General features: G+C 44.5%; 1 protein-coding gene across 1 annotated transcript in view; it reads right to left on the reverse strand.

The window, feature by feature from the left end:
- LOC103801822 (GMP reductase 1-like) overlaps positions 1 to 12962 on the reverse strand; it is a gene marked incomplete at its 5' end in the record, with an annotated part of 15386 nt that extends 2424 nt beyond the window's left edge. The window contains 2 exons of the mRNA XM_009074253.1: positions 6590 to 6749; positions 12920 to 12962. Of these exons, the coding sequence (XP_009072501.1) occupies positions 6590 to 6749; positions 12920 to 12962 (203 nt within the window). The remainder of the gene's footprint in view (positions 1 to 6589; positions 6750 to 12919) is intronic.
- Positions 12963 to 14404: the final 1442 nt, after the last annotated feature.

Below are 14404 nucleotides of genomic sequence, written 5' to 3' on the forward strand. Positions count from 1 at the left end.
TTAAAATAAAGAATTGGTTTATATACTGATGCCATAGGCCTCAAATGCTAAAGATTATTACATTAACCAAATAATCACTGTAGCAAAGACGGAAATAACAGAAAGGCCTTGTGGTGCTTTCTGCAAAGATCTGACAGCCAAACAGTTGCTACTGCTCCTCTAGCATCAGCTGAGTTGGTGGGATGTCCTGTTGATCAAGGAGTAACCTATAGATACTGTACTGGCAGAAGCATGCTAAAAGAGACATATGAGATTAGCTCCACAGGAAATGCTTAGTCTAGTTTTATGTCCATCCTTAAAAAAGTGTCATAAAGGACTGAAAATTCTCAATGCTCCCACCCTACATGCTGGTAATAACAGATGTTCCAGAAGGAAAAGGAGTAGTATAGAACAGAACTGGGGCAGAAATCTAGAGCTGTGAGTTAAGCAACTGCAAGTGCAGTAAAAAGGTCATAGCTCAGTTAATGTTACTATGGCTGTGGAGCAAGCCCAAAGAGAGCAAAGCTGTTTGGTGTCTCACCTTTCTCCTCAAATGGGGAAATGCCCACACTGCTGCATGTCAACACTGTTCACCTCCCTCCCCCAGCTACTGAACTCATGACTCTTGGTACCTTCAACAGCTGTGGCAATTTTTGCTTGTACGGTATTAATCACATAGTTTTGTATGCTAAGCACAGCTTAGCACAGCACTTGAACTGTAGTTATGTTCTTGGTTGGTTGTTTTGAAGAGTTAAACCTAGCATTTGTAGCAAGTATTCAGATTATGACGTATACTAACCCTAATTCCGGTCCAAAGGGATGAGGGGTAGAGTTTGTAATGTGTATATATTCAAACTGTTGGGGCTTTCTTGATCATGTATTTTGTAGAAACAAAGTGTGAAGTCTGCAATCAGCATGTGCTCAGACTGTTGTCATATTAACCTCGATAGTCTTGTCCACAGGGATGAGAAGGTGAAGTTTGTGATAAATATATATTCAGGCTGTGTTACCATTAATCCCAATACCTAGTCCCCAGGGGAAAGGGGTTTTTAACAGGTAACACATTGCCCAGACTGAGCTGATGACTCCCACCATCTAGTTCCCAGGGAGGAGTGGGTGGAATTTTACTACGCTTATGCACACATTGTTGCACTATTAACTATTGTAGTCTGGTCAAGGGTGGGGTCTGTGTATATATGGGTGTATATCCAAACTGTGCTGTTAATCCCTTTAGCACAGTGCTCAGGATGGAGGAGAGACATTTTACTGCGTGTGCTGCTAGAGTATTAATCCCTACTGTCTGGTCCAAAGGGGGTAAGAGTGGAGTTTATAACTGATGTACATTATGACTGTGATGATCAGAAATAGTTCACAATGGACTGACATTCAAAGAGAGTTCTTCAATATCCGCCTTGCAGAGGTAAGGAGTGACGTTTGGGCCATAAATTGCTGGGCTTGCTCTGTTTTTGTGTGAGTGCCAAATTAGTAAATGCATGAGCACTGAATAAATTACTGCATGAGTGCCCAGTTAATTTATGCATGAATGCCCAATTAATTTTTGCATAAGCATCCAATCAGTTCATGCATGCATGCCCAAATTATTTATGTCCAAACATCCTGTTAGTACATGCATGAGTGCCCAATATGCATGAGCACTCAGTTAATACACATGAGCACCCACATGTATGGTAGAGTTCAGGTGGCAAGGGCTGTCGGTGCAACCGCTGTGGGAGAAGGCCACGATCTGCATCACGGCAGTCACCATGGCTTTGAAAATGGTGTGAGCCACCAAAACTTCAGCCAGTCAGGGCAGCACATGACACCTCTGCTCTGACCCATACCAAAGCGGGGACAGCTGGCAAGGGACTGTGGCCTGTGGTCAATCCACAGTGGAGCAGAAAGGAGTGGCAGACAGAAACCACTACACATATGACCACAATGTCCTGTGCCACCCCTTTTATCACTGAAGGAGCTGTGACCAACTGAGTGTGAGCTGTGGCAAAAGTAAGGGGACTTGAGACATGGCAGGGCCAAGAAAGGTGCCTGGCTTAAGTGCAGCCTGGAAAAGGGGGAGGAAAGGTGTATACTTACCTGTTTGGTTAACTACCCAGCAGTGGTTAGAAGTTTGAGTTAGCTGGCAATAAATGAAACAAAGAAAAAAATCCCCAAACTGAGACTGTTTTGCCACCAACAAATGCCTACACAGAGGCCATGTATGGATGCTCTGGCTTGAGCTGGGATACAAATAATTTTCTTCCTAGTTGTTGGTAGAGTGCTGTTTTGGATTTAGGATGAAAATAATGTTGCTAACACACTGATGTTTTAGTTGTGCTAAGCAGTGCCTACTCTAAATCAAGGATTTTTGTCTTCCTCACACCATCCCACCAGCAAGTAGGCTGGGGGCCACAAAAAGTTGGGAGGAGTCACAACCAGGACAGCTGATCCAAACTGGTCAAAGGGATACTCCATACCATATGGCAGCATGCTCAGTATATAGCTAGGGAGGAAAGCTGGACAGGGCTAGGGAAGCGGCTATGCATCGGTTGGCAAGCAGTGAACAATTGTGTTTCACTTGTTTTGCATATTATTATTGTTGCTGCTATTATTGTTATCCTTTTCTGTCCTACTAAACCGTTTTTATGTTAACCCACGAATTTTACTAATTTTTTCCCCCATTCTCTCTCCCATCCCCCTGGGAGATGGAGTGAGCGAGGGGCTGTGTGGTGAGTTAAACCATGACAATGGATTACATGGGCTGTCACAAAAGCTGGCACACTTGGCAGAGGGCTGCATAAGCAAAAAAGCAGGAACTGCTGAGGATTTTGCAGCTCTGACATCTCTCCCACAGTTATGACTCAAAACTAACCCCTTCTCAGGAAGAAAGGTGAAGACAGCGGCTGGAAAAGGTGTGCTCACATGTTCCCAGCAGAGACTCTGTGTCTCTCACCAGCCACTAAATGATGAGTAGAATGGTAGAACAATTTGCTCCAGACTTTTTGCACAGGGTTCAGTTTGCAGTGCACCCCCTGGCCAGCTCAAGGCTGCTGCTGGCATGGAGGGATGTGCATGGTGAGTGGGAATCCTGGCAGGATGGATGGGATGGAGCACATGTGATGGTGCTATGACAGTCCAGCAAAACATGGGTCAGGCTGCCCCAGCATGAGGCAATGTTATCAGTGGGACATTTAAGAAATGCAGAAACTGGGGGTAGGTCCTCCAGGCTATCATTTGGGATACAGACCAAGATGATAAGTAGCAGCTAGTGCTATTCTGTCCCTGTGGCCCAAACTTCACCCTGCAGTTAATATAAAATGCCCAAACTCAGCTTAGTAGCAGCTGTGAATTGCTGAGTGACCACAGGAGAACTGCAGCGTTCACGGAAAACCAGTGAACTCTCAGAAGGGTTAACAAAAGCAAATTGTCTCTAACTGAACACTACTGCATGTGGTCTCAGTTCCTGCTTGTCTTATTTCTTTCCTTTCATGAAAGAAACTTTTAAATTGCCTTTTAGATATTCCCAGCTCTGATCCATATTCCTCATGGAAGGAGGCAAAAATGTAAAAACAAACCGATATATAAATGACATAAAACTGGGTACTGCACAGATTTCATACAGAATTAAATGGGATCAGCCTGACATATTCGTTACAAAAACAATTACTCTCATGACTTTATTCCCTGCTACAGTCATCTCACCTTACCTGTCAATTTTAATGTAACTGTTGCTGCAGGCTCAGGTTCTCCAGCCAACATGTGTCATTTTGAAAAGATGAAGTTAAGTGACATGTACCTGGTTCTGCATGGGGCTGAGCACACTGAGCTCCCTGCTGCTTGAACAAAATACTCTGAGTTCCCAGGCTCTTTTAAAGGCAAAACAGCTTACTGGGGTCACTGGTACAGACTTACAGCTGGACTTTTAAAATGCATATAAAGGAACCCCACTGATTTGACCTGTTTGGGTCAAGTCTGGGGTATCCAACATTTAAAATGCTAAGAACTCTTTTGGTTCAAGTTTGCCATAAGCTAAACTAGTAAGTGACTAAACGTCCTTTAACTTTTCCTATAAGAGCAATCACCTCTTCAATGCCCAGCACATTCACAGTGCTGGATAACTAACAGTTGCTATTTTTAAACCACTACGACACTCATGCTGGGACAGGCCAAGCAAGACCAAGACCACGGCTGGTATGGATAGCCAGCTTTGTGTCATGGCTACAATGTGAAGATGATGAGAATCTGCACCTTCAACAGTTAACAGCCAAGGTTTACTGATTCATGTCTGGAGCTGTTCTATCTAGCAGTAGACTGGGAGATTTCTTCTATGTTACCTTTTGGTGGCAGAAAAACGCAGTCTGTCAACAGGGACTAGAAATTTCATATTGTGCTCTGGTTCCCTAGTTGCTGAGGTTTCAGAACTTGATCCCCAGGGGACTCTCAAATCAAAATCAAATTTTGATACAAATCAAAATCCAGCTATGGACCAAGCAGAATTTGTATAGTATTGCCCATAATGAATGTCTAGACTGAGCCAAATACAGTGCCTTTCTGTACATCCTTTAGTCCTACAAGACAGAATACTTGCACTTTATCTCATTTTTAAGGGGGACCAGTGTCAATTAGTTCTACCACTGGCAATAAATTTTGTTGCCAGATCACACCTAACTAGGTGGGAGCAGAATTTAAGACCTGCCTTAGTTCTTTAGCCCATTGCTACAGCACGTTTCTCAAACTTTTCCTGCAACTTTCACCAGCTCTATGGAGGCCAAGCTCTAAATGACTGTGCTGCACTGAGATCCATGCAGCATGCCTGGGCTGCTCTGTGATCTCTCAGGGAGCTGCTATTAGCTCACACCTGATCAGCATCAGGCCTTTCCCACATCAGGCCTTTCCCACACTACAGATGACTCAAGTACATGGTAGCAAAGGACAAGAAATTATCATTCAGATAAAAGGTTGCCAGCACCACTGTGTAACTGGCAGCTGCCACTTTTAAATTCTGAGATACCTAGTAGTGCTTACCACTCAGACCATTTGTTCAGGGGCTTTGATGACAAGCAGATTGACTAGGGTGAAAATTAAAAAAGAGCCCCAAACCTGTCCACTGCTGCTGGCAACTGGCATATGAACCCAGAGTAAATCAAAGCTCAGAGGTATGCAAAACATCCTTCTTTTCTGAAAGTGCACCCTTTCAGCTGTCTCAGACACAGATGGCCTCTTGAGCAGTTCTTTCTTCTGCAAACAGACAGTTGTGCTTGAAAGCAAAAGCACTGCATAGGTTACCCAGAGACATACTAGATGCCCCATCCCTGGAAACACTTATGGACCCAATGCTGGGGTGCAGAACAGGAGGTGGGATCAAAGAGATTTCTCTAGCACGGTATCTGGGATTGCTTTGGTCCTACCAGCTTTTCTCTGTGTCAAAGTGTGAATTCCATTTTGTATTGTGGATCCCATTCTGCTTTACATTCTGCATTGTCACCTTCACAGTGGTGCAACTCTTACCCGTGGTAGCAGCTGGACATGTTGGGAAAAACCTGTATGCTGGAGTAGTTGTAGCAGATGACGCCAACAAAACCCATCAATCCTGAGTATCTGGCTGGAACAGCAGGTAGGGTTACTGTCTCTGAGACTCTTGCATATAGCAGTTTACCAGATGGGACCAGAGCCTGAATCTACACCAGCAGAGATGAACCAAAAGGGATCCTCAATAAACCAATGTATACTGTAAGATAGGAAACATTCACTAACAAAGTATGTAAGAACCATGTTGTCCAAGGGCAGTGACTGTATCTGCCACTCTTAAAAGACACAGAGATTTTCTGGGGTCATCTGCTTTAGCAATGGACAATAGATTCCTTTGCATGGCCTGTCTTTCTTTCCTCTCCCCTGAGGGTTTTAGCTCAAAATCCAAGTTCCTGCATGCTTCATGACCTGAGGCTACTCTGGTGCTCTGTTACCCATAAGAAGGGGTGGGAACACTGTACAGCAGGCTTCTGCTGCCTAAGAAGACTGTCCAACAAACACAGGAGGGAGTCCTGGGGCTGCTGCCAGTGACTGAGGGTGCTTTGGAGGTCCTCCACCCTCACTGTACCCTTACAGCTGTAACTCAACTCTATGCTTAGGCAACCTCAGATAGGCTTTGCCAATTCACCAGGCACACACTTTTAGTGAACAGAAGGGAGCATGTGAGCTAGCTGGGAACCCATACACCAACAGGACACCCAACCTGGACAAGCAGAGGGACAGAAACCACAGCCTGGTATGCCATGTTCCAGCGTTTAGTTCATACATATCCTGAGAGACCTGTAAGTCAGAACAGTGCTTAATGATGTCCCAGACCACACAGCTACGTGCTGCAGTGACAGCCCACCACACTGGCTGCAAACGAGTGAACATTGCTGCTCTCAGCTAGCCACCCCCAGCTCTTGCTCCCGGTCTCCCTCTTGATGTCATCCCTCCCTCAGACCTGCTGTCGTAAGTGTAGGCAACACCTTCTTAAATGGGAGTAGAGGCATGGGCCTGTTTCCAACAGTTGCCTTTTGCACAATTCTGCTCCAGAAGTTCCTACATGGATAGCTCACTGCAATTGTTTCCTGTGTGGAATTCATACCTGTATTCAGCAACCCCTCCTGCATGCTTCTTCATGGCTGTATCAGAGCTCATTCCATAGAAGAGTTTCACCTTCTTGCCATTCTTTTCCATAATCTCTCCAGCACACTGGTCATGGCCTGCAAACATTCCTCCAAGCATGACAAAGTCAGCACCGGCTCCTGTAATCAGCAAAGTGACACATAAGAAAGCAGGGAAAGGAGAAGAGGGTGAAAGACAAAGCAAGAGCACAGTGATCTCCAAAAACAATAGCCAGCCCTAAATAGTCTGGTACAGAAAGTCCCCTCCTGTGACAGACACAGAAAACTTGGAAGAAAAGCTTTGCTGAAGAACTGACACATGCTGAATTGTGCTTCTCTGGTATTTCAAATGGAAATAATGCTTTTCTGTTGTGATTGCAATGGTATAGATTATTCTACTCCACCCCACACTCTTTATTTTCAAAATGAGTTTTAACCCTTTACTTCATAATGGTATCTGAGCACAGTTCCTTATAAACTACTACTGTGACTGCAGTAATCAGAAGTCCTAAACACAGGGCTGGGACCTGCTGAGCTCAACACTGCATAGAGAAGAGGACAGCTCCTACTTCAAGAGCTTTCTAGGCTGCAAGCTGTGAGTGGGAATGTACCCTGAAGACAGGCATACTTGTGAATGTAATGTACTCCTCCCAACACTGACAAAAAACAAGCAGATTTTTAATGAAATTATGGATTTTTCAAGTCCAGCAGCCATATGTTGTATAGTTCCAGGTGACACCTTGTCAAATAGATCTGTATAGGTTTGCATTTGGTTCCTGTTTAAAAACTCTGGGCCAAGGACCACCAGCCCTGGGTTCTGTGGTTCTCAGCATGTACCACAAAGGAGGTCTAACCCATAGCTACAAGTCCTAAATATGTTTCAGATACTGAATAGCAACACTGAATACTCAATTATGACTGTTCTATCTCCTCTGGCTTTGTAAATTATGAAATGGGTTCCACTGGGAGTAAGATCAGGAAGACGTTTTTTGGAATCACTCTTGAATTTCTACTGTGATCTCCAATATTTCCAGCTGGGCTGGAACTATTCCACCAGCAGCTCCTCCTGTGATATTTTGACATATCTAGCCTTGCTTGGAAAAGTTTGTCTCTTAGTCTTTTATGAGCCTGTGGTGACCCATCCCTGAAACAAAGCATTTTCCTGTTCAGGCTCTGTGCTTCTTCAATGTGTATGTGCTACAACAGGCCTTCCCTCTGCTCAGCTTCTTTCCAGAACTGGGAAAAGAACACAGCTATAAACCTCACTTCATAGAAAGCAGATGAATATGTACTGAAAACTCCCTGAACATATCTGAACTCTGGGGAGATCTCAGGCTAGGTAAGTCTGACATTAGGATTTGCTCTGATCTCTGTCACTATCCAAACAATAGCACCAGACCTTGAAATCTAAAAAGTAAGTGAAATCATTATCAAATCTGCTCAGATTCTGCCAAATCTGAATTTGGGAATATTCTGATCTTAGAACACATGACACTGTGCAGTGTGCCAATTCCCTCCCTCCACCCCTTTGCCAAAGAGCAGACCTAGCAGCAACGCCTGGGAGCAAAGCACTCAGCTGCTCTGCTGACCTCACCTCCCTTTGCCTGGTTGTTGCCTGAAAGGAACAGTATGTCCATGGTAAAGGGATATTAAAAATGAGACTGGTGCAAAATTGCTGAGCGCGTTTTATTTATCACAAGCAATATTTATAGCCAGGCACCCATTCAGGTGTCCTATCATGCCAGCTACCTGGCAGATTTTTCCTGAGCTCCCGTTTCAGATGGCTGAGTTTTAAAGTCTCGGTTTGACTCACATCTGATACCACTATTAACCTGCCAAAAATGAAGGGAACACTCATCTTTTAAGACATCCTTAATTACTGGTGGCAAATTCCTGTTGCTGCCTGGCATAGCCTTGCTGCATCTTTGCAAAATATAAGTACCCTGGGAAATCTAGTTTATGTCTTCTTCATGGGTGGAAGAAAACAACATGAGGAAGGAGGGACAAATTTGAGGTCAAGGTTTCAGAGGGCGTTTAAACAAGTCCAAGGCCTCCCAAAGGACATTCAGGAAGCTTTGCCTTGTCAATACTAATCCCCTGATCCACAATTGTAGTCCTGTCTCTGGCTGTAGGTCTCACAGCCTCCAAATTATTAATACAAAACAGTCACATAAAATCTACTCTTTGGAATCACAGAATTTTGGTTCCTGTGCACTTCAGTATCTTTATTATTTTCCTTTTGACTGCGTATTTTGGGAGGAAAGCAAATATGTTTGAATTACAGGATTGAAACTCATCCAACTTGAGTAACTTTTGCAAACTACAACATAATTCATCAAGCTCTTCTAGAAGAGAGGAGCTATGTTACAGCAGATGCAGCACGTCTAAACATTGAAATGACACATGCTTGCTGCCCTGCAGCTCCAGAAATGACAAGCCCATATTAAATATACTTTTCCAGTGCTCTCCAGAACCTTCCACTGTGCTTTAGTGTTGCAAAGATAGCTGAAAGCTTCAAGTCTGTTCCACTACTTTTCTACCTGTTAATATCCGACCAGGAGGCTGCAGTTTGTAGCATGGTCTTTCTTAACTTATGCATGTTTTTCTGCATAACCACCAGAAGCACTGGTGATGTTTCCAACATCCATCTGCAGTCTTTTGTTTTCAAGTACAGATTGACAATGTGCCATCACTTTAGATTCTGGGGGATTTGGAACACCTGGCAACAACCCCCTAGATAATATACGATGTGATGGGGTACATTGCACACAAGCATCCCAGTAGCTGGCCCAGAGTTTGGTAGACTCATCCTGTTTCCATACAATGCCACTTTAAGGCACTGACTTTCCCCTTGAGGCCTTTGCTCTATCTGGGCTGATTTTTCTCATTCAGTGCCTTCTCTTTCAAGCCATTACAGAACATGTGTGCTGACGCCAGCCCAAACTTGTAGCAGTCACACAGTTCTGCTGGATCTGGATAGAGTCCCTCAGATGTCTTTTGTATGCCTGATTATACAAGTTACTGATAACCACATTGGCTCTGCACAAATTCAGCTGGAGTCAGCCTGGATTTGTAGGCTGGGCAGCCCTCCAGGCAGATGCAGTTTAAGTTTGCCTGAACCAGAGCTGGCCCAGGAATCAACATTCACCTGTGCTCCAGCTGAGCCAACAAGCCTTTGCAACAGTAGGTATACACACACAGCTATTGAAAACAGGAGAAAAAAGCCAGTGTGACCTGTCAGGTATAATTTGGAACCAGTGTATGTCCCTGGTTGACTTTTCCACATGATTCTCTCCTTCCTGCTCCTGCATCTCTTCTCACCAATGCAGTAAGGAACAGCAGTAATGTGTTAAAGATGCTGGCACAGGATTCAAACGGCACATTCTTTCCTGGCTGTGTCACAAAAATATATGTGACCTCAGGCAATTGAACTCAGTATTTCTGTGCTTTGACTTCTCATCGTTAAAAAAGGAGACAGTAGTGCCTCTCTGGGGCTTTCTGAAAAATGTGTTCATGTTATCAGCCTTTCCAAGGGTGCAGTTATATGAACCATCTGAGAGCCCAACACAAAGTTCTTTTGTGCTTGCTCTCCTTGCTGCATCAAAGCAGGTCTTTTCTTCCCTAACAACCTACATCTTTTCCATTATTATCTCTAATATCCAAATGGCAGTGACATCTTCAGTTTACCAAATCCATACCAGGTTCCCTTCCAGGAGTCTTCCCCCAAAGTATCGTCACTCCCAGCCATTTTTGCTCCTCACCTTCAGTGCTTCCCTGTTCCTTGCCTCTTTAAATAGGCTTCTACGTCTGCCAAAATGCCCAACCTGCCTCTCACTCCTGACATCAGTCAATGGTGTGATCTTCCATGGTGTAAAGCCATCTACTTCATGGTTCTTCACAATTCTCCACTTGCACTCAATCCACTCCACTCCTCCTGTTTCCATGAACTTGTCTCCCCAAGTCACATCTTTGGCCATTTGTCAATGACAGTCTTCACACCTGGGACTCCCTCATACTTCCTGTGATTCCAATAACTGCTTTGTCATTGCTTTGTAGTGAATCATCCTGTTTCATGAGAATTTCATAATGATCCACCAGAAAAAGAGAGTATAATCACTTTAACCAAAAGGCCTCTTCAGGCCTCTTGCCCATGCTTTGTCCAGGCCTTCGTCCCCACGTGAAACTGTACATCTGTATGTTTTATCACCTGGTCTTTGCTATCTAATCTATTTATCTAACTCCTCCCCATGAGAGGCTCTTGGCAAGTGCAAAGGTCTGTGCTAGACAATTTAGTATCAAGACTTTGACTTGTAAATGCTGGGCATGGCAGCTACCTTCTATGAGGCTCACATAGCCAATCACCTCAATAGCATTCAATAAACACTGTTAGTGCTGATGTTATCTCAAAGCTTACTTTGCCACACACCTTTGACACATGCACGCCTGGCTCCAGCTAGTCAGATGTCCATACTGTGTCTACCTCAACTGTACATAACCAGACATAGTAAGTTTATTGCCTCAGGGTCATCTCAATCAGTTCCAGCCCTGTACTGTGACACACAGTCTGTCTGGTCTACTACAAAGAGTACTGCTACTGCCAGTATAATCTCAATTTTCTGATCCTCCCCTGTCCGAGGTACAATCCATGGTAGCCTTCAGACATGTACCACTGTGAATCCCAGCACCTCTTGACAATCAGCAAGGCCAGAATCTGCCCTTTCACAGGTTTCAAGCAGGTTTAGGCTCAGTTAGCTCAAAAAGGATCCTTCAGACTTGTTATAAACACCACAAAGAAAAACATTTGGAACACTTTGAAGTTGTTTCCTGTTGTTCTAACTTCTGGAAATGCTCTTGTTGAAGAAAGACCTTTTCCACAGGCCATGTTTCTGTGCAGCAGCTGGGAATGCAGCAAGGTCACAATTTCAGTTTATAAACTCCCAATGACACCACCATCAGTAGGAACCTGGCGAGCTGTGGAGTTGGAGAAAGTCAGGCAGAACAAGGACCTCACTGCAGGCAGCATGTCAGAGTGGGCTGTACTGAGGTGAGGTTGGGTGTTTTCTAACACAATCTTGTTGTCAAAGAGGGAAGATGCCACTGTTCAGACGTGCTGGAATCACCTAACTAGAAGTATCAATTCCCCACATCACATCACTGCTGGGTAACACAAGGGTAATGTGAAATCCTCTGACCAAGCGCATTCCTTGCTGGTAGCAAACACTCTACAGCTGTGCTTAAAACTATCTAATTAAGTCTTCCTTGTCATCTGACCTGTCTCAAAACAGGAGCTGCCTGCAAACTTAGAAGGCAGATTTTGGTTTCAACCTCTCCAGGACGTCCAGAGTTTTTCTTGGCAAGTCTGTAATCTGAGGTTAGGCCTGCCCCTATTTTCTATACTTACAAAGCTTCCCACGAAGCAGACATGCACAATGTGCTATTTCTTGTTATCGTACCACCCTGGAATCCCAATGAGAGACTGTGGTGTCCTAATGTACCCCAGGTATTACCCCACTGTGACATCTCCAAAGAGCCTGGCATTTTTTGGGGAGGGGGTGGGAGTACCTTTAAACGTCCTGTCATCTTAGGATGTGTTTAGTGCCTGGTTCACATATGTTGCCACCACAAGGTTATGGCTAAGTGATAATCATAAGCTTGACCCCCCCACGCCAATGTAACTTTCATGCCCAACAGACAATACTCACAGATTAAATTCCCTATTCTATCACCAAGAGCTGGTACAATTCACTGAAGCTACTGGCATGAAAGCAAAATCTGTTAATTATTAACTTAGATGTTTTAGACATCTGCCTAGCTCTAGGGGATACAATATAAATAAAATCTCATCTCTTCAAGTGGACAGCTGATCCCAAGAACATCTCCAGGGATCTGGCCTGCCTTTTTGTTTTGTTCTTCAGTCCAACATGCATTCCACCAGCTCTTCTTCCATTCTAGGCTCAAGTCAGACAGACCTGGCAATGTTACAGGTATCTTCGAACCGTACTCGGAAGAAACCCTTACCAGTTTTCTTTGTATTACTGTCCCAGTGACTGAATCTCATACACACTTGACAGAAAATTTCTAAGTATCACTTCAACTACACTGCATTTTACAGTGCAGAATTTGGACTGCCAGGTCCAAAGAGCAAAGTGATATGTGGTGCATAATTTTCACCAGAGTCACCCATAGGGACGAATGTAACCTACTGCTAATCGATTATACATTCAGGGTCAAACTGCCTCCTGCATCCCTGCTGACAAGGGCTCTGGACACACACAGGGTGTAACGGGGAGCACTTGAGACACTGCTCTTACCAAACGCTTTGGCGACATCTCCTGGGCAGCTGCATCCTCCGTCCTGCACAAAGAAAAGACGACAGTGAGTGGCAGCGACCTCACTCAGGGACCCAGTGAGCACTGGAGCTCGGTGACCTGCAGCAGAATGGCCCCTGCTCAGGAATAGCGTGTCAAGAGCTGACCATGCGCTTGGTATATATCATCTTAGCTAAGTTCTTAGAGAATCCATATGATCCTTTCCATTGCTTTCCTCCTTTAGGGTCATTTAGTCTACTGATAATACCACTGGTAACAGCAGCAATGCAAATTCCTAACTGCAATTTCCTAAATCCCAGAAACCAGAAAACAACATCTCCTGTGATGACCTGAATCATCCTCTTGCCATTTTAATGAAAGTCTGTGTGATGCAGAGGTACCACAAACCCCTACCTTAAACCGCCAAAAGACATTAAAAATAACTTTCTCAGCAGTTTACAATACATTAAAAGGTCACAGTGGGAGGAGTGAGGGAACACATCATCAGCTATGTCGGATTTTTATCTGATAATCTCTAAGAAAACTGGGCAATCTAATCTTTGGTAAGTGAAAATCTCTCATCCTAATCGCTCATTCTAACCCCTCACTGTTTGCTATGGGTTTGGTAAGGAAATAACAGCACTTTAGATCTTTCGCATTTTAGACCTACATGTTTCAGTTTCGGAGTCAAGCAAAGAAGTGGTTGATAAAGGGGTTTCAGTTGAGGGAAGTTATGTATGTGATAGAGCTGTATAAAAGGAATGGCATGTAGCAGAGCTCATCATGTGCTATGGTTCTTTTGGGTTTGTAAAGCTCTGAGCATCAGATGAAAGATCCTTCTACTCCACACAGTCATTGTATCAGGAGGGCTCCCCATTCCTTTGATGATCAGGGTATCTTGCAGACTGCCAACAGCTTTCCTTCTTTTGAAGCTACCCCTCAGACTGCATGGTTACTTGGTTTTGTTTCACCTCCCTGTTGGCAGCAACACCTGCCCGTGTATGACCTGCATCTCGGCACAGCCAGACATCCCCACCAGCAGCCAGGTTAGGGCTGCCTTTCGCAAGGAGCTGGCAGCAGGACTGTGGGTTACAAGCTCTCTGCGCATGGAAAAGGATTCAGATGCAAACTGAGCAGGTGGATCTGAAAGCGAGTGGTTTTTCAAAGAGCATCCCACTGCAAACAGCACCTGGTAGAGCTTTAAAGGCTCTTATTCCATTTGCTGATAACCTCTAGCACATTATGTCTTTTGTTGAGCTTAGACACCCTTGCTGTCAGCTCCAGAAAGGAGTGCTGGGCTGACAGCTGAATCTCTCTCTCTCCTGCTAAGGGCTCTGCTTGTGCAATTCTTTCCCACTGACAAGTCTGTCAGAGCCTGGAGGAGGGTGTGAGTGTGTGTGCATGCGTCAGGGGAGGAAGAGCCGAGGTAGAAAGAAGGGCCTAATAATCTTCAAAGAGCAGTGTCAGGAATCTGCCTGACGCTTATTG

Source organism: Acanthisitta chloris, unplaced genomic scaffold (assembly GCF_000695815.1).
Source record: "Acanthisitta chloris isolate BGI_N310 unplaced genomic scaffold, ASM69581v1 scaffold1885, whole genome shotgun sequence".
Lineage (NCBI taxonomy): Eukaryota > Metazoa > Chordata > Aves > Passeriformes > Acanthisittidae > Acanthisitta > Acanthisitta chloris.